Source organism: Scophthalmus maximus, chromosome 16, assembly GCF_022379125.1.
Source record: "Scophthalmus maximus strain ysfricsl-2021 chromosome 16, ASM2237912v1, whole genome shotgun sequence".
NCBI classification, from domain to species: domain Eukaryota; kingdom Metazoa; phylum Chordata; class Actinopteri; order Pleuronectiformes; family Scophthalmidae; genus Scophthalmus; species Scophthalmus maximus.
In genome coordinates this window covers 8497186-8515005 of record NC_061530.1, presented here as the reverse complement: position 1 = coordinate 8515005, position 17820 = coordinate 8497186, and the positions used below count along the sequence as shown (strand labels likewise).

Below are 17820 nucleotides of genomic sequence, written 5' to 3'. Positions count from 1 at the left end.
CTTTTTTTATTTGGCCTTTGACACAGCAACAGACCTTTTTGGAAACAAGATGTTAAAACAACAGCAACTCCTTTTTATGTTTACTTTTATTATTTTTAAGTGTTATTATCTTTGATTTTATTTTGTGTATTGTTCTTTCCTCTCTCTGACAATAGATGTCTGCTTCAGCCGAAAACATATATTGACTATGGCTGCTTAACTGTATTTTATGGTTCAGGAAACATTTTGTGGCAATGAAGATTATGAACGGCACCCAAATTAAGAGCAGCTAACGCCTACTGGTTGTAATAATAGCAATATTTAGACAGATATGGAAATGTGAGAAGATTTTATAAGTCAACAAGATAACAGATTCTTTTGTTTGTCGAATAAAGATAATGGGATTAAACAGGGCATTATCAAATTTAAGTTATGGGGGGTGCTTAATGAGAACAGGCTATGGAAAAAGAATGCTGGTAATAAAATTTGTCTGAATGAAATAAAACAAATGTTAATGTGAGGTAAGCAGGAGGTGATTACGCTTCATTAAAAAGAGATGAATTCTCAAGATACACTTGATTAATTTATAACTAAAATTAAATTGTATTCCATGTTTCCAGATGCTGCTTCCTTTTTACAAAAGACTTGACTGGTTGTGATCTTTATAAATTCTCCTCTTAGAATGAGGCACAACAGCATCCAACTTTCAACCCTCTGTATTGCCGAACATCCAGATGTTCAGGTGGAGGTTTGTGTTGGTCAAATGCTGCAGTCTAGTGGTGGCATTAACAACATGCACAAGACTTGTTTCAACAGTCAAAATCTAGTCATGCGAGTCTTTTCTACAACCTCCAGCTTGTGACCAACAAGAACAAATTAACATTCACACTTGAACATTAAACGCAATATAGTATTTTATCTACCAATGATTTTATTTTTTTTAAATGACTTCAAATACATGAGGGAAAACTTGTGATGCATTTTCATGATGTGGCTCCATTTCTCACACGTTGTGGTATCAACTGTTCTTTAAACTATTTCCATATGATAGAGAATCCTGTTTTTTCCCCGATTAAGACATTTCCAATTCCACAGTGCAGTCCAAATCATACAAATGCCCTGCGGTGCACGTCGTCATTGTAAAGGTGATAAAGTTTGGCGGTCAGAGAGGAGTCGAGTCTGTGATCATTTTGGAGAATGTTATTATTACTGGTGCTGATGTAGAATACCTGACAAACTAACTGAGTGAAGGTTCTTTGCAGTGGTTTAATTACAGGACAGAGAACATTTACAGGCTTTGTGTAAACTTTGAAAAAGGCAACAGAAGACGCGATCGCTCCTGCGGGACCACAGAGGATCCCATCAGAAACAGGGCAAGGCCACAGTCACTGAGGCAGGTTGAGACGACGCTTTCCAGTACTGATGTTCAACCATTAAAAACTGCTCATCACAGGCGAATCAAGTAATATTCCTGGTGCTTTGAGCAAAGGACGAAAGAACACATTTTGAAAAACCTTTGAACTAACAGTGATAAGTTTAACCTTTCTAAACATATTGTGGCAGATGGGACAGTTAATTCTTCAAACTCTGTAAATCTCCAAAATCATAAAAGGGGCTGAAAACTAATGAAATTATATCATTGCATTATGAAACCAGATACACTCAGCTGAGGTACAGCATACCGTTTTTAAACCAAAACAAAAAAAAACATAACTCCATAGTATATTTCCTATATGTCCGTTTCTCCTCTGAATAGTGTTCTTTTCGCCCCATTTCACTGATTTGCCTTCTTATGAAACCAGTGAGATGGAAAGAAAAGTAAAGCACCAAGGAATTCTCATGCACCCTCACTGTAATACCTGTCCAGTCATAAACTTGTATTAGATAAGTTTGTAAAAATGTATGAATCAAAAGGAATGAAAATAACTCCAGCAGCTTCAGAATTAAAACCCTGGTCAGTGAAGAAAAGTGAAGAGGCAGTGAAGCACTTGGAAAACCTGCAAATGTTGCCTCTTGAAATTTTAAAGAACACTAGAGGCATCCCAAATGTTGCATTCCTCTTTATCTTGCCTTTCTCCACCCAGCCCCCCCCTGTCCTGACCACACTGTTGTGGAAGACCCACAACCCTCTGATTTGAAAATGAGGGACAGGAGTTCAGGAGCACCCCTGATCTCACACAACTTGCATTTGGTCCCCTCCCCGTTTTCCTCCTCTCTCCATCCCTTTGAGACTGAAGTGCGTGATGAAGCTTACGGATGGAGGTCTAGCGCTTCCCTTTGGCATCTTCTGCTTCTTTGTCTAATAAAAAAAAAAAGAATTGACAAAATATAATGTGATGCTTTTAATTTCATTCAGTATACTAAATCATCATGTCACAATTAGTAACTTTTTAAATTGCAGGTCAGTGGTACCAAAGTTCAGTCCCTCCAGGATTTTTCAAAAATCATGATTGCAAAAATTAATGCAAATTCAACCAATCCCTGGAAATTCTGCACGACACATTACAGTTTTGTCAAAACACTGCAAATGTGACCATCTTTGTAGTTTCTGTGTGAGACAGGAGCAGTGTCTTGATGTAGATTTTTGGGTCGATGGTTAAGGTTAGGTTAAGTGTCCAGGAAAATAATGAAAGTCTATGCATGTGCCCAAAAATGACGCGTAAACGTACATGTCGGTGCGCATTTCAGAAAATGTTTTAGAAATAAAGTCTCAAATAAAACGTTAAAACATGTTGGGAAAGCTTTATCAAAAGAAATCAAATAATTCAGAATTTGCAACAATTTGCATTTGCAAAGACAAAACAGGCATCACGTTTTTGCTTTAAAAAAGATGAATTTATCCCCACAAAACTCAGACTAACTTCTGTAGGGACTGGTTGTTATTAAGTGTGTAATTTGCTCATTTCCTGAAAGCCACAAAAACCAGCACAAAGCAATAACTGTTGGTGATGTTTCTGAGCTATTAGCTTTAAAGTATATCCTCATACAGGTCCAGTTTATGTCCTGAACTCAAGTGAAGTGTTCCAGATAATCAGAAGCACCAGAAGTGATATAACTGTTTGTTGTTGTGTGCACCTCTAGTACTTTGAATTTTTTAACAAAACTATTCAAATCTGCAGCATGATTGATAATATCCACCCTTAATACACATCGTTTTAAATGTATAGGATGCATGTTGTTTGTTTTTCTCTCACCTTTCCTGAGTTCATCTCTCTTCTTGGCAGCATCCTCCCTCTGTTTCTTGATGATGGCAAGTCTGGCAAGGTCAGCCTTGGCCTGATCCGTCTTCCCCTCGAGATGGAGTTTCATGTAGCGCTCCTTTGACTTCTGCTTCTCTATCTCCTCTCTGAGATTATAGATGAGAACTCATGTGAGATAAAGTTACGCTTTAATTCCCACAAATATGAAGAACCTGATGCTACAAACCAGGGATAAAGACCATTTGTAATTTTATGAGTTCAACAAAATGAAATACACAACAAAACCAAACAAAGCCTTTTTGAGTGACACTCACCTCTCTCTGCGTGTCAGCTCTCTGGGAGCCGTAACATCTAGTTCAGCCACTTTCTTGCTCTTCTGAGACACACGGTTTGGATTCTCGATCTCTATAAGACCCTCCACTCCACTCCTCTTTCTGTTCTGTGTAAAAAATAAAAACAAAGACAACATTTTTACAACCTCAGTGATAACAGGAAGATGGCACCAGCTACCAACACAGAGCTTGTAAATAAATGTGTTTATTGCCTTCCTGCTAATGTGAGAATGTAATCAAATATTATTTGGGTGTATGCTCATCCTTCAAAAAACACATTTCAGATATTATTATTCCCTCTGATGACTAGGCAAAAAGTAAACTGTATTAGACACGGACAGCGAGTTTTTAAGAGTCAAATCCATTTTACCAAGGCCAAACTTCAACAGTGAATATTAGGTGCAGTGTCAGTAATTCAGTGTCTTGCTAGAAAGATTCAACAACCACAAATAGGGAACTACATCACAGAAGGTGTATAGATGTCTGTGACCTTCTGAGCTGTCAGACTGTCTTAGCATATTTGTCACCAGAAACACCTGAAATACAAAATACTAAAACATCTTTAATCTTCTTCAATTCCTTATATTGGACAAATTAACAACAAGTTAACAAACCAAGCAGTTTCAATCATGTCATTAGTAAAACCTGGTCATCACTCACCTCAGATTCGTCATCACTGCTGCTCTCTTCCTCAGAGTCTGAAGAGCTCTCTTTTTCTGCACCGCCCTTTTCTTCCTATTGACATACACGTAAAAAAGTACAAAATTAAATCACACCTGATCGGATTTGACAGCAACTACATGGCTCCCACCAGGTCTTTGACTCACCAGCTCCTTCTGCTGTCTCATCTGCCGGTCGATCTCCTCTGGGTTGCTGAACTGCTTTCCCCGGCCCTTGTGACACCTTTTCCCTGCAACACGGTCGACAGAGTTTTTCCACTGGCAAGTCAACATTTTCCATATACAAGGCACACCACCAAGTTCACTTCAAAACAGCTACTCAACACATGTAAAATATCATGTATATTCAATGTAGTAGCTCTTGAGTGAGTACTACGTTAATTTGAGTCTGCACTGACCATCCTGAGAGAAAAACGTCATGACAATTTCTGACGCCATAGATGGAGGTGATTAATCATTAGATGCGATTCTATGGGACATACGTTGCTGTTTTTGTGTCCAACCCCAGTCAGTGACAAATGTACAGATCGTGTCTGCACTAACAGTTCTGCATATGTCACGATGTTAGAGTGAATAGACGCAGAGACTGTGTGTGGTGGGAGATGGGTCCCACGTTCACGGAGGGCCAGCTCCGTTCACCGGCTAATGTTATGGCTACGGAGCGTAGGACAAGAAGAGTGTACACCGCATCAGCCAACTGAATAGCTAGCAAATACTTTTATAAAGCGTTAAGTATTTGGTAATAGTGAAAGACTGAAAGGAATTCCTATACGTACACGCTTTAAAGCAACTCGGAGCTATCTCCCGTGCACATGGTACTAGCGGTAAATCACAAGTCGCCAAAGAGCGAACCTTTCAAACCGTTAACTGTGTTAGAGTTACAAACAAGCGGGTAGCCGTGTTCATGTCCAGGTGTTACGAGACACACATGAGCGACCGGTACCTTCGCTTTGTCTTCCCCGAATCTCCCATACCCGTCAAATACACTCAACTAACCGGCTAGCATTCTATAGGCTAAGCATGTGAGGCTTCAACCGGAATTCATGACACCTTAGCTAACAATTCGCTAGCTGGAATTCGCTAGCTAAAATAAGTTAGCATGTTACATCGATTATAATAGCAGTACTCACCGCCTCGAGGCATTATTAAAACTGATGTTTATACGGATAGAGTGCGCTGCTGTGACGCCGATGTCTGGACCTTCGTACAGGTAAAAAACCGGGTAATTTAAAGCGCTAGAAGAAAAGGCTAACGACTACTTCGCGTCTCCCGCTGTCGTAGCACAAACACAAGTAGCAACTCGGCGGTAGCAGCAGCCGAGCACGCCGTGACGTCAATCAGTGCCGCCGTCTTCTTCTACTGCTCGACATGGCAGGCCAGACGCATCGATGGCGCGTTGCTGCCCCCATCAGTCAGATCGCCGTCATTTCAACAGGTACAGCTCGGTGGAGCGACGGAACTCCTTTCCCTCTGAACAGAGTATGGTTCAGTTAATTGAGGACGGTTTCTAATAACTTTGCCACTTCTCCGTAGGCTTTAATAACTTCCTTTGAGTATTTAACTCACTGCAGGCGAACAGGTTTTACGGCCTCAATCTGGCTGCACTCACACTTCGCATCAGGATGCTTCTTCATCATGTCAATGAAAACATAACCTCTTTGGCGGAGTTCATAATAAAATCAATAACTGTAAATCACAGACTGTCATGACTGTCAAACTGTCATGAAGTGAAAATGAACGCAATATCTCCTTAAAATAAATGATGGGAAATTAATTTGATAAGGTACATTTTGTTGTTTTTATCCAAAGCCTTTGTTTTGGTTTTTTGGGTTACAGACCAATTCATTTATCTATCTATTCATCCCATGTAAATATTTAAATTGCATTTAAAATTTACCTGGTGTCAATATATATCTGACTTTATAGTTCCTTTTTCCAGACACCAAAACAACTACAATTGGAACATTTTATTGTAAAAGAAATAGGAAGAACATTATATAAATTATATACATCTGACAGACAACAGAAATGTATATAATTCATATGCAGTGCACCTGCAGATTTTAAAGTACTAAGCTTAAAGTATGGTGATAGTTAAAAAGACAGGTTTTTACAAATTATCAGACAAACAACTTTGACAGCTTATTTAGTCCTTTGCCACATCTTTACCTGCTTTTAAATACGAGCAGGGCCAAGACCTTCAACACGTGTTCTCATTGTGAGAAAATTCATGATCTATTGTTTAAAAGAAAAAAACAACAACATAAGATAAGAAAGAAAACAAACTTCAATCTATCGTGAATACAAAAAAACCTTAAAAAGAACATTTCCTATGATGAAAGAACCAGATCTGATCTGTCATTTCTTCCTTCGATGTTGAATCTTTATATCTTCCACTTCTTTCTCCATCAGGTGGTACTCTACAGTCGTCTCTGTCATCTGGAAGGGAAAGATTAGATATCCGCTAGTTGATACCTCAGTAAGACATCAAGCAACATCATTCACCATCAGCAATTACAATTTTCTCCACCATCAATCACCATCATCCATCACCATCAAGTGTATAATTACAATGTATTAAAGGGGCAGTAAGCGATTTTGGAGAAATATAGTTTGATATTGATATTTTAACTGCACTGGTCGGGGCTCAAATCTGCAGCCTCAGGTATGGGAGACAGACGCGCTAATCACAAGGCCAAAAGCCCTCCGCCGTATCCTCAGTTGCAAGCATGTCTCTTAAGGTGTTCCATGTATTAAAAGCTCTACTTTTAATAAGATCAGTGTTAGACTGTCACAAAAGACAAACAGCGGTTTATTCCAGGTCACTGAATCAGTGTCATGTAAAATAAAGACTGAATAAAGCTGCTCGACTCTTACCATGTCCAGGAGGATTTCAATCTTTAGTTTCAGGAGGTTGTTTTCCTCCTCCAGTTGTACATTTCTTTTCTTTAGTCGCTGCACTTCCCTCCCAGACGTATTCTCACCAGACTCTGTTATAATAAACAGGAAAATTTATGAACAAACACTACGTAGGGAACATACAATGAAGCACATACAGCAAAGCCTGCATAGGTGGTCCGGTTATCAAAGTTATTACCTGTTATCCACTGCCCCTCTTCAAATTTCATGCTCTGACCCCCGAGGTTCATCACAGGAGTTACACATTCAAGGCCCAGCTCTATTTCTCTTGTTGAACGATCCAACTAAAAGGAGTTGAGAATGCAAGAAAAAAAAGGGAAAAAAAGTTCAGCCTGCATGCTCGCCTGATGGAGAATAGACAACACATTGTAAAGCTGAATCTCTTTTTGCACAATGTACATCTAAGCAGTTTCACTTTACGTTATTTAATCCGTTAGATTTTAGATCAAATAGTGTGATGCAAGGATGCGATCTTCATTTGTACCAACTCGTCGATGCTCTTCATTAGAACTGTGTGTCTGTGTGTGTGAGAGAACATTAGTTCTCTCAACTCACCGTGTGGAGGCTGGACAGTGAGGCAGATCTGCGAGGAGGAGTCTTTTTCGGACTGAACGTGTTCCCGAAGAGCGGCATCTTCAGTGACGTTTTAAAACTCTGTACAAGAGACGGTTCGACAACAGCAGCGTTGGTATTTCTTGTCGACAACATCATCACATAGTCACAGTTTACGTTTCGCTACTCGCGGTACAACTGCCGTGCTAATGCTAGGCGGCTAACGGTCGCTAGCTGTGAGCACTACTCATACCTGACATTTAATTGAAACGGTCGATTGCCCCACAGGCGGGTTAGTAGTTGTGTGTGTCACTGAAAACATATACAGCCAACATATTTACCTCCATAAAGACTATTTGTTAAAAAACCGTAACGTGGTGGCAGGAAATAAACGCCAAACAAACCACGGTCGCTACTGCGCATGTGTGAAATGTTCAAAAAAGGCTAAAAGGGCAACTCTCTGAAATGTTGCACGGCTACACTGTGAATCGGTTCAATAGAATTGCACAACAACACGAATTTAAAGATATTCCAATGCAGCTCAGAGGTTGAATCTCCTATGTATAGCGTTATGTGCACAGTTTTACATTCTATGTCACATGAGAAGAACATAAATACCCCTACGTGGGAGACGTTTGGTACCATCCATGAAACGTAAACGCATCACCATGGTGATTGCTTCGTTCGACCTTGCCATGCGTTTATATCATTATAAATCTATAATTGTTCATTGGGATGATTACAAAGAAGCAATAATTCCCTATTATATCATCGATATAGACAATAAAATGCAATGTATCCGACTAAGAAGAGTTGACAAAAACAACTTAATCATGGTATAAAAAGGTGTGGTTCTGAAAGTCTCTTTCGAATAGCCCCAGTGGCCTAATGGATAAGGCACTGGCCTCCTAAGCCAGGGATTGTGGGTTCGAGTCCCATCTGGGGTGAATACTTTTTTATCCACTAAAAATGATTTACCAACTGTGAGTCGTGGTTATTGATTTTGTTCATTTTGTAACACAACATAAACACACTCCTCGACAAGTCAAGATCAACAGCGTCCGAAAGGCAGCGCTGATCATCGGGATGTGAGACCACACTTTCTTCGACGTCCACGCCAGAAGTCACCGCGATGGCATTTATTCTCGCAAATACGTGAAAGGGCGGAGAATCTCAGGGACATTATCAGCTGACATGGAGAAGCAGCGCCGTTTTGAACTGTGCGTGCTGCTGAGCACTTTAGCCGCATCTGTGCAAACTTACCGTGAGTAACGTCTCCATGGTTTCACTGTATGTAATTCAGTTATGCATACTGTTGCAACAATTATTGTTGTTTGCATGGAAATTGCGTGTAGTAGACAGATACAGTGCATGACTTGGGTTGCTTTATTCTACTTTTTTTCTTCTTTTTTGAAAAATATGTCACTTATATGTAGGCATACCTCGAATTTCCACATCTGTATTCATATATATATATATATATATACACACACACACACACACACTCTGGGTTACTGTGTGTCAAAGCAACTATATGTGGACCCAGGTGCCAGTCCATGAAGATTGATCATTTATTTGTGTAGTGAAAATGACCAGTCAAGCAAAAACAGTGTTTTTAACCATAGTTAATTCCATTGGTGTCAGGACATCACATTACATAATGAGTGTTATCCAACCTCAGGCCTGTAACCCTGTCCGTCTTCCTACACTGGCAGAGCTCAGAGAGGCCACCGTGTACTGGAATGCTGCCCAGAAAAGTGTGATCCTGAAGGAGGGGGTGATGGAGACGGATGGGGGAGCGTACGGCTACTTCAATGACACACTGCTCCTCTCCGGGTGGGGTGTCCTGGAAATCCGCGCCGGTTATGGGGGAATCCCACAGGGAGACGAGACCACCTTCTTCCTGGCCGGGTACCTGGAAGGTTACCTCACTGCTGGGTGAGGCGCCCAATTCTAATCGAACCTGATCATTGGTGTCTGAGATATTAAAATAGGCCAACGTGTGAGCAAATATATCTTATTGACATTTTGTCCCCATCGGACATTTGGGTGAGAATATTGACTATTGACGATCTTTAAAAATATAGTACTTTTAACAATAATAATACTAATAGTAATATATTTAACGTTCAGGGTCCTGGCGTTGTGCATGCTGGTTAATGCAGTCATGGTTTACTGGGTTTCTTGAATAGCACAGAGCCATAATTCATGTTACTGTTAACTAATATCTGTGTATACTGTGAAATGCCAAATACACACCATTGTGTAGGAACAGATTTATTCCAGTGATAACATATTCTAAAGGCAAAGACATGTTATAAGCATAGAATGTATATAAAAAGGTTGTAAAATTTTATTTTGGATATATAACTGAAAGGTTTTTTTTCTGGAATATTTACACATCACTGGCTTAATTGATTTGACTGTTTACTGAGTGCCACGGAGATGGAGAAAAGAAATACCAGCTGTTCCTATTTGTTTCTCTGTTGCAGACAGATGTTTACTCATTACTCCAACATGTACCCTCAGCTGATAAAGAGTGAGAATGTTTTGAGTCCGCTGAAAAAGTTTCTGAGGTACAGTCTCGTTATCTGTTCAAATGCAATATAGCAACAACAACAAAATACACACACAACATAAATCAGGCTGCAGATTTGAGAAACAACCAAAAAATGTGCAGATTAGCAACAGAAAGAGCCGAAAGTGCCTCTCAGCCCCCTTTTCCCTGATCCACAGCACTCAGGACCAGTGGGCCAGGGAGCAGGTGAAACTCAGGCGACACCTTGACGCCCTGTGGGAGCATCTGGGACTGATCCTGGCCCAGCTGGACGGGCTCCATGCTGGAGCTGCACAGTGGGCCAAGAGCAGACACAGAGAGGTGCGACTGTGTGCAGGAGAGTTGATGAAAGGGTTATCCACAATGTTGTTTCACTCAACTCTCTCACATCTCCCTCCTGCCCAGCCTCTGCCAGTGTTTGCGGTTCAGTTCCTGAATGGCGTTGGTGACCTCCTGGACCTGGTCCCAGCTCTGAAACCTCGCGCCAACTCCTCCACAGGGGCCGACACTTTCAGGATGCCGGGCATGGGCCATTGCACTGCTCTCATAAAGGTGAGGCCAAGATCATTTGAGTCAAACTGTGAGGGGGCCCTCGAGGAACCTCAAAACAGGCCTAATTGCTTTTATTGTGAGCCCTTATGTGTGGGGTTTTCCTCTTGAAAAGTCTGTCAATAAGTGCAGAAGGCCTCTCAAACCGACACCCATTCAGTGAAGAAAAGAATTGTGCAAATAGAGAAGAGGACGCTGTGCGATGCAGCAGAATTAGGTTGTACTGAAAATGTTTTTCTTCATATCTCCTTTAACTATGGGAACCTTTTCGGTGCAGTTGTTTCTGTTTGTAAATGTACTTACTTAAGTTGCCTCTAATTCAATCTTTCAACTTAAGTTCTTTACTCAAGTTGCCACATCAGACAGTGGTGAGGGAGGTATTACAAATAAGTGAAGGAGATTTAAACAGTATGGGGTTTTATGGAATGTATTTCTTGGAAACATGGAAACCTAATTCAAATCAATCAAGTCTTTGTACTTAATAATGAAAAAAACCCTCTGTAAACATGCATACTTGCTCTACTTCCCTCACAGCAAGAACGATCTTGGTTCAAATCCTGGTTCGGATCAACCGACTAGCTAGGGCAAGTTTAACCTCACGATGGCGCTAGATGAAAAGTTTAGAGAACAGCAAAGTTATTACATAGATGACCATTATTATGATAATTCCTGGGTAATTCTTCTTCCTAACAAAAACAAAACCATACATACCCCGATGCCTCTCTCCCTCTGCCCTGTGTCTCAGGTGCTGCCAGGCTTTGAGAACCTGCTGTTTGGCCACTCCAGCTGGTACACTTATGCAGCCACCATGCGCATCTATAAACACTGGGACTTCAGAGTGTTTGACACACACACCGCCACTGGAAAGATGTCGTTTAGCAGCTACCCTGGTACACACACACACACACACACACACACAACCAAGCTGCTCAAGACTGTATACACTTTGTCCTAAAATAAGTAAGAAAGTAGGATTGCAGATGAAATATTGTTCACTCTGCTTGTCCTTAATCCACAGTTTCATTTTCATCACGGGAAACCGACATCAAGGACTTAACCTAGATCCTAGTGATCATCTGTATGTGATTTTTCTTCTAAGCGCACAGCTTCTAGTCAGTGACAAGGAAACATATATCACAGTGGTGTGCACACCCAAGCAGAACCGCGACGAAATGAATCCCCTTGCCGTCGAGTCAGTGGAGGCTGGAGAGTCATTTTGTGGGCAAAGATATACATAGTGGCCCAAGCAATAAAAAAAAATCCTCTTATAGGCTCCACTGCTATCAGAGCACAAGCGATGACAAAGGCCTATTTTTAGAAATCGAGAGGCCAAGGATATCGCGTCACTTTATTAAAAAGAAAAGATGCAATAGGCCGCCGTTAGTGGAGATGGAGCGTGACACCGGCATCCTTCTTGAGCTGCTTTCTCTCCATCTGTGACAAACATTTAGCTCACACAGCAGATCAGGGCCAACAAGAAACTTAACACAGAAGTAGAGATGGAGGTGGCAAATACGTTCTTCTCTTCTCTGCTTTGTGTAGGCACTGCGGTATGATAATATCATAATGCTGCAATGGACAGGGTGAAAAAGTGTAATATTTCCCTACAAGAGTGGAGTTGAAAGAATGAGGTAAAGATGAAATGGAAATCATTTGCTAAACTGTTGCCAAATACTGGGGTTATGCAAACTGTGGGTTGTGGTTAAGGATAAGAAATTAGATCATCACCTCTCTGTTTACTCTCCCCTCCTTTTTCAAATATTCCCTTTTAAGTGTCTGTCTTAAAGTACCTTTCTCCTCTCACTTCCTCTGCCCCGATCCTATATGGCCACCGCTTCCTGCTCCTCCTCCTGCTCCTCCTCCTCCGTCTCCAGGCTTCCTGATGTCTCTGGATGACTTCTACCTGCTTGGGAGCGGCCTGCTGATGACTCAGACCTCCATCGGTGTCTTCAACACCTCCCTGTTCTCCCAGCTCTCCCCTCACAGCCTGCTGGCCTGGCAGAGGGTACGCCTGGCCAACAGCTTGGCGCACAGCGGAGAGGAGTGGGCACAGGTTTTCTCCAAATGCAACTCAGGTGAAATCCTGTTGGGATTGGGAGGATTTCTTTTTCTTCATCCATTATTGCTGAAGGATTTCTTTTTTTCCATTTAACAAATGTGGAACAAATATTTATGCATTTATCGACTGATGTGTTGATGATAATATAGATCTGCAATTTGGAGAACATGACTTTGAGCCTCCTTCCCCTCTTCAGATAATCGCCATGCATCATCGTTATCAGTGCGTCACCACACTGGTTGCTAGGGACTGTGCATACTAAATCAGAGTTACAAGATGTCAGACTTTGGTCGTTTGAATTGAGTTAAGTAATAGAGCAACAGAACAGTGGCACGGGACGGAGAAGTAAGAACAAATGAGACTTGAAGAAGGCGTGTAAAAACTCATGGGGCAAATTTCCACAGAGACGACGCGGACACTCATACAGAGTTACACAACCCTCGTGCGCGTTAATTGGGCAGCTGCTTTGATCTTGTCACGTCATGTTGCCATGGGAGGCCAGAGGGGAACAGGACGGAGTGTTCTTGACACCGACAGTCCTCTCATCCTCCAGTAGCTCTCTCTCTCTCTGCTCTCCTTCTCACCGTCCTGGCGAACTGTCGTGGTGGTGGAGGCCTTTGGGCAGCTGCCACCAGAGCCTCTACCTTGTGCCTTGTGGGGGATTTATTGTCTGCGCACGTCAGTAACTCCTGATCAAGACACTGTTTTTCTTCCATCAGTCCCTCAGGCGCAGGCAAGACTGCGCCTGTTATTTTAGCTGTGCTGGTCATGCACTGGCAGCCAATATATCAGAGAGGTTCGTATCGACAAGACAAAAGAGTCTGCAGCCACTCTCACAGCACTCTGAGACAATTATTTTTTGTGATAAACGGTACCAATAACCTTGCTTACCATGAAAATGCTAACTTCCTGATGTTTAGCTCTGATAATTGTTGCCACCTTAGTTATGCGCTATAGCGTTTCGTAAAATTACCACTCAACAACAACAACTGCAGCTGATATGAACATCAGACATTATGCAGGTTTTTGGTCATCCGTCAAAGTATTGGTCAATTTTGATCTGATGGTGCAAGATCTAAACTTAAAGCATCACCAGGATTGTTGCAGTTGATCCTGAGGTGTGTCAATGATGCCTGCACCAAATCTCACTGTAGCCCAGCCAACATTTGTTTAGACATTTCATTCAAAACCACAAATGCCAAACATGATAAACCATGAGGGAATCGTGAGTATCTTTGCAAGATTTCATGCTAATCCATCATTTCAACATTAACTTTACTATTCGATGAGAAGAGTCATTAAGATTCATCCTTTTGGCACCAATTTCTTGGCAAACCATCCAGTTGTTGTTGAGACATTTTGGTCTGAAACAGAGGGGCGGACTGAACAGCACACTGTGTAAGCAGCTTTTCTCTTCTGGATTTGATCAGCTTCTCTGATGTCAGGGTGTCCTTGAATGTGCCGCCAAGTAGAGTTTTGACATCATCTCTGCTCTCAAATGCACAATCAGAGAGAACAGAACAGAACTGTGATCCCAATTGGTAGTTAATCATTAAGATGACGTCTTCCTTGCTGGGACTGACTAATCTCTTGCATTGTTTTAAGGCAAATAAATTTTGTAATAATGACGTGAAATGAAACCAGTTTCTCTAAAATAAGAAAATCAAACCTAAAAGCTAACAGTATGCTTAGGATAATTGTCAGCATTTGATGTAAATGCATGTGATTTGTGGAGAAGAAGGGGGGGCAACCTGGTGACACTGTTTTCAGACTGGTTCATTTGTTTTGTTGGGTCAGCATAGGTCAGAAACGGAGCGTGTTGACAATGTATTTCAGGAACATATAACAGCCAGTACATGGTGTTGGACCTGAGCCGGGTGTCTCTGGGTCACAGCATCAGGAACGGAGCTCTGACTGTGGTGGAGCAGATCCCCGGCAAGGTGATGCACTCCGATCAGACTCCGGCTCTACGCAGAGGTACGAACAAAACATCATCTAAATCTGTTTGTATGCTGTGGAAAACCTCCAACTTCAGTGTGCTACACTTCGCAGGTTATTGGCCATCATACAACATACCATTTCACGCTGAAATCTACAACCTGAGTGGGTACGGCGTGATGTGGAAGAGGTATGGCGTGGACTTCTCCTATGACCTCTGTCCCCGAGCCAAAATCCTCCGCAGGGACCAGGCCAAGGTGTCCAACCTCAACTCCCTCAAACACATCATGAGATACAACAGTGGGTAGAACAATAACTCTTTGCATTCCTCATATTGTATATATTTTCCTTAACGCAAACCGCCTCAGAGATGTGACAAAGAATATAATTTTCAAACTGTAAGTAGCACAGGTAAAGGTCACAATCGTTCTGTTGCAGACTACAAGAGAGACCCTTACTCCAAGGGCCATCCGTGTAAGACCATCTGTTGCCGTAACGACCTGAGACCGAGGAGACCACACCCGGGAGGTTGCTATGACACTAAGGTCAGAGGTCATCAGGACAACATTATCAAGATCAAGTTTGAGATATGCTCTGTATGTTGGTGGATGGGTTTTATTTCAGAAACGTTATCAAAAAATAACATTTCATAGTGAATTGTGCATTTATATGTTTTTGATTATTTCATTCATGGCAACATTATTGACAGAAGATCTTCCAAACTGAGTTTTATAACCCACCAACAAGTCATTTTAAGAGTTGTATCAAATGTGTATTTGTTCACTTTAAACCTAAAGTATTCACCACAGCTACAACTCTGCGCTGCATTTTTGGGCCTGAAATTATTTATTTTCCCTGTAGTTTCATCTTGTTGTAGAGCTGTTGTAATGGTACAAGTTGTCATTTTTACAGGGGGAGATCATAACATTGGGATAATTTCCAACGTATTGCCAGGGTCACTAAGGATCTTCATACCAAAAAGTTTACTTGCAATCCATTCAGCAGTATTAAAGACATTTCTCTCCAAACCCAAATTATGTCAACCCAGTGCTAGAGCTAGCGGAAAAAGTCTGAGCCAGAGGCATTAAGATTCATCATCATGGGAGCCATAAATGTCCGGACAAAACTTGGCACTCATCCATCTGGTAGATGTAGAAATATTTCCCAGGATAAGCAAACAAATTCAACCAGTTGGCGATGCCAATTAAAGGACACATCAGGGGGTCTCCAAACTCAATATAATTCCTCCTCAGGCCATAAAAAAATTTGCTAGGCTGTTAGGGCTTGAGTTCTCTTTGAGGCCTTTCTATTCTAAAAGTAGAAGTAAATGAGGAAAGGATGAATCCTAGGGATTTCTGCCTCGAGAAAATGTCAAATTTACACTGATCAGCAGCTTTAAAATGTCATGGAACCCACACTGGGAATACCAAACATTGTAAGCACTGGTTTTGAATAACCATACTCCATTAATGGCATCAGAGATATCCTCATGTCTGTGTACAAAATGAATTTGTTATTTGAACCTTATTAAATGTCCGCACTTGCTTCCTCTAACTCCCTCCCTCTGTCTTTCTCGCGGTACAGGTGACAGACTACCAGATGGCTCTCCAGCTGGTCGCGGAGGCAATAAATGGCCCCACAACACAGGGGGGTCTGCAGCCCTTCTCGTGGCAATCCTTCAACCTGACAACTCATCAGGGTCTCCCACACACCTACAATTTCCCCTTCATCACCATGAGGCCCGCACTGCGCCAACCCGGAGAGCACATGGGCGGAAGATAACGTCCTGAAATGTTTCACCGTGACACTGAACATCCTGGTGGTGCATGTGTTGATAAGAGACTACGTATGTCTCACTAATTTGATCAAAAATACGATTAAGATCTAAATACAATTTTGACCAATGTGAAGGATTTGGGGGGCATCTATTGGCATAATATAATATTCATAATAGTTTTTATCATTCGTGTATAACCACCTGAAACTCTTTGTCTTTTTGTTACCTTAAAATGAGTCACTTCTGTAGAGATTGGGTCCTCTTCCAGGAAGTCCGCCATGTTGCACCACCATGCCTCTACAGTAATCCAGAATGGACATACCAAACACTGGAGAGGATAAGGGGCTCAGTTGGTTACAAAGTGCAACTTCGCTGCTAGATACCACTTAATCCTACGGCTGAATCTGTAATCATTCTTTAAAGTGTAAATATAGACATGAGATCAGTTTAACTTGATATCCCACTCTCCAGTGTGTAGTCAATTTGAATGTAATATTATTAGCGTTAAACATTACGTTATGTCAAAGCTGATTCATGTCCATCTGAGGTAGGACACTAGGTTGATTGTGATTGTTGTCATTATTGTTTTTTACTGCACACGAGACAGTGAGATGTTTCCTGCTGTGAGCACTACTGTGCTCCTCTCTCAGTGTGGGACCATCATGACCGTGTACTTTGCATTAACACCAGGATTATTGACTTATCAACACAGGCGTGTGCCAGAAAGTTAAGGATGTTAGCCGGGGATTTACAATTAATTTAGATATTAATCTATTTGTTTTATTATTCAGTTTTAACCTCTATGCAATGTTTACTCAGGTTTGGCATTTGTGTAATAAAATTATTTGGCTGATTTTATGTCAATATTAAAAAATTATAAAATCCGGATACCTTATACATAGTGGTGTTATATTTTGTCATTAGTAGGTTCATCAGAATAGTTCCACAAAAACTACAAGACCCAGTTTTTGTTTTTTTGTCAAGTTTATCAAAAAGAATGAGACCCAAACTGGAAATGGGGCGGTTTTACTTTCAAAATTAAATGCTCAAGCGCAATTCACGAAAAGAACCACTCATCCCTACAGCTCAGCAGGATCATGGGTTGATATAACATGCAGAATAAAAGTCATAACTTGTACAAAAAAGAACAGTCGAATCAGGTTCTCCACTATTCCCCCTGACATATATACTCATTTTTTTCGTAGAATAGCCTTAGCAGTAGGGTGAAATCCCAGCACGTATGGTAGACAATAGAAACCAATAAATGAGCCAAATGAC

General features: G+C 41.3%; 3 protein-coding genes, 1 long non-coding RNA gene and 1 other non-coding gene across 7 annotated transcripts; 2 read left to right on the top strand and 3 right to left on the bottom strand.

The window, feature by feature from the left end:
• Positions 1–1046: 1046 nt before the first annotated feature.
• On the bottom strand, positions 1047–5462 carry pdap1a (pdgfa associated protein 1a). Its single transcript, XM_035611712.2, has 6 exons — positions 5322–5462; positions 4339–4421; positions 4172–4246; positions 3494–3618; positions 3174–3325; positions 1047–2278 (listed from the first exon to the last, which is right to left on the bottom strand). The coding sequence occupies exons 1-6, from the start codon at positions 5332–5334 to the stop codon at positions 2244–2246; spliced, it is 483 nt and encodes a 160-aa protein (XP_035467605.1). The 5' UTR covers positions 5335–5462; the 3' UTR covers positions 1047–2243.
• Positions 4338–8151, bottom strand: cby1 (chibby homolog 1 (Drosophila)). Of its 2 annotated transcripts, none has more exons than XM_035611714.2 (6): positions 8004–8151; positions 7666–7764; positions 7289–7394; positions 7069–7181; positions 5322–6630; positions 4338–4421 (listed from the first exon to the last, which is right to left on the bottom strand). In XM_035611714.2, exons 1-5 carry the CDS (start codon positions 8007–8009, stop codon positions 6550–6552), a joined length of 405 nt encoding a protein of 134 aa, XP_035467607.1. In that variant the 5' UTR covers positions 8010–8151; the 3' UTR covers positions 4338–4421; positions 5322–6549. The 2 variants fall into 2 exon arrangements, with proteins under 2 accessions (XP_035467607.1, XP_035467606.1); XM_035611713.2 differs by having other exon boundaries at positions 7916–8091.
• Positions 8152–8536: 385 nt separating this feature from the next.
• trnar-ccu lies at positions 8537–8609 on the top strand. The gene has a single exon. It is a non-coding gene; the product is annotated as a tRNA-Arg (tRNA).
• A 32-nt stretch (positions 8610–8641) lies between these two features.
• Positions 8642–17453, top strand: plbd1b (phospholipase B domain containing 1b). 2 transcript variants are annotated; one of them, XM_047327386.1, is made up of 11 exons: positions 8642–8926; positions 9378–9600; positions 10155–10238; positions 10399–10540; positions 10625–10771; positions 11514–11658; positions 12643–12843; positions 14664–14804; positions 14880–15065; positions 15204–15310; positions 16350–17453. In XM_047327386.1, exons 1-11 carry the CDS (start codon positions 8857–8859, stop codon positions 16545–16547), a joined length of 1644 nt encoding a protein of 547 aa, XP_047183342.1. In that variant the 5' UTR covers positions 8642–8856; the 3' UTR covers positions 16548–17453. The 2 variants fall into 2 exon arrangements, with proteins under 2 accessions (XP_047183342.1, XP_035469646.2); XM_035613753.2 differs by having other exon boundaries at positions 10399–10771.
• On the bottom strand, positions 11180–12696 carry LOC118288020. Its single transcript, XR_004785788.2, has 2 exons — positions 12559–12696; positions 11180–11655 (listed from the first exon to the last, which is right to left on the bottom strand). It is a non-coding gene; the product is annotated as an uncharacterized LOC118288020 (long non-coding RNA).
• Positions 17454–17820: the final 367 nt, after the last annotated feature.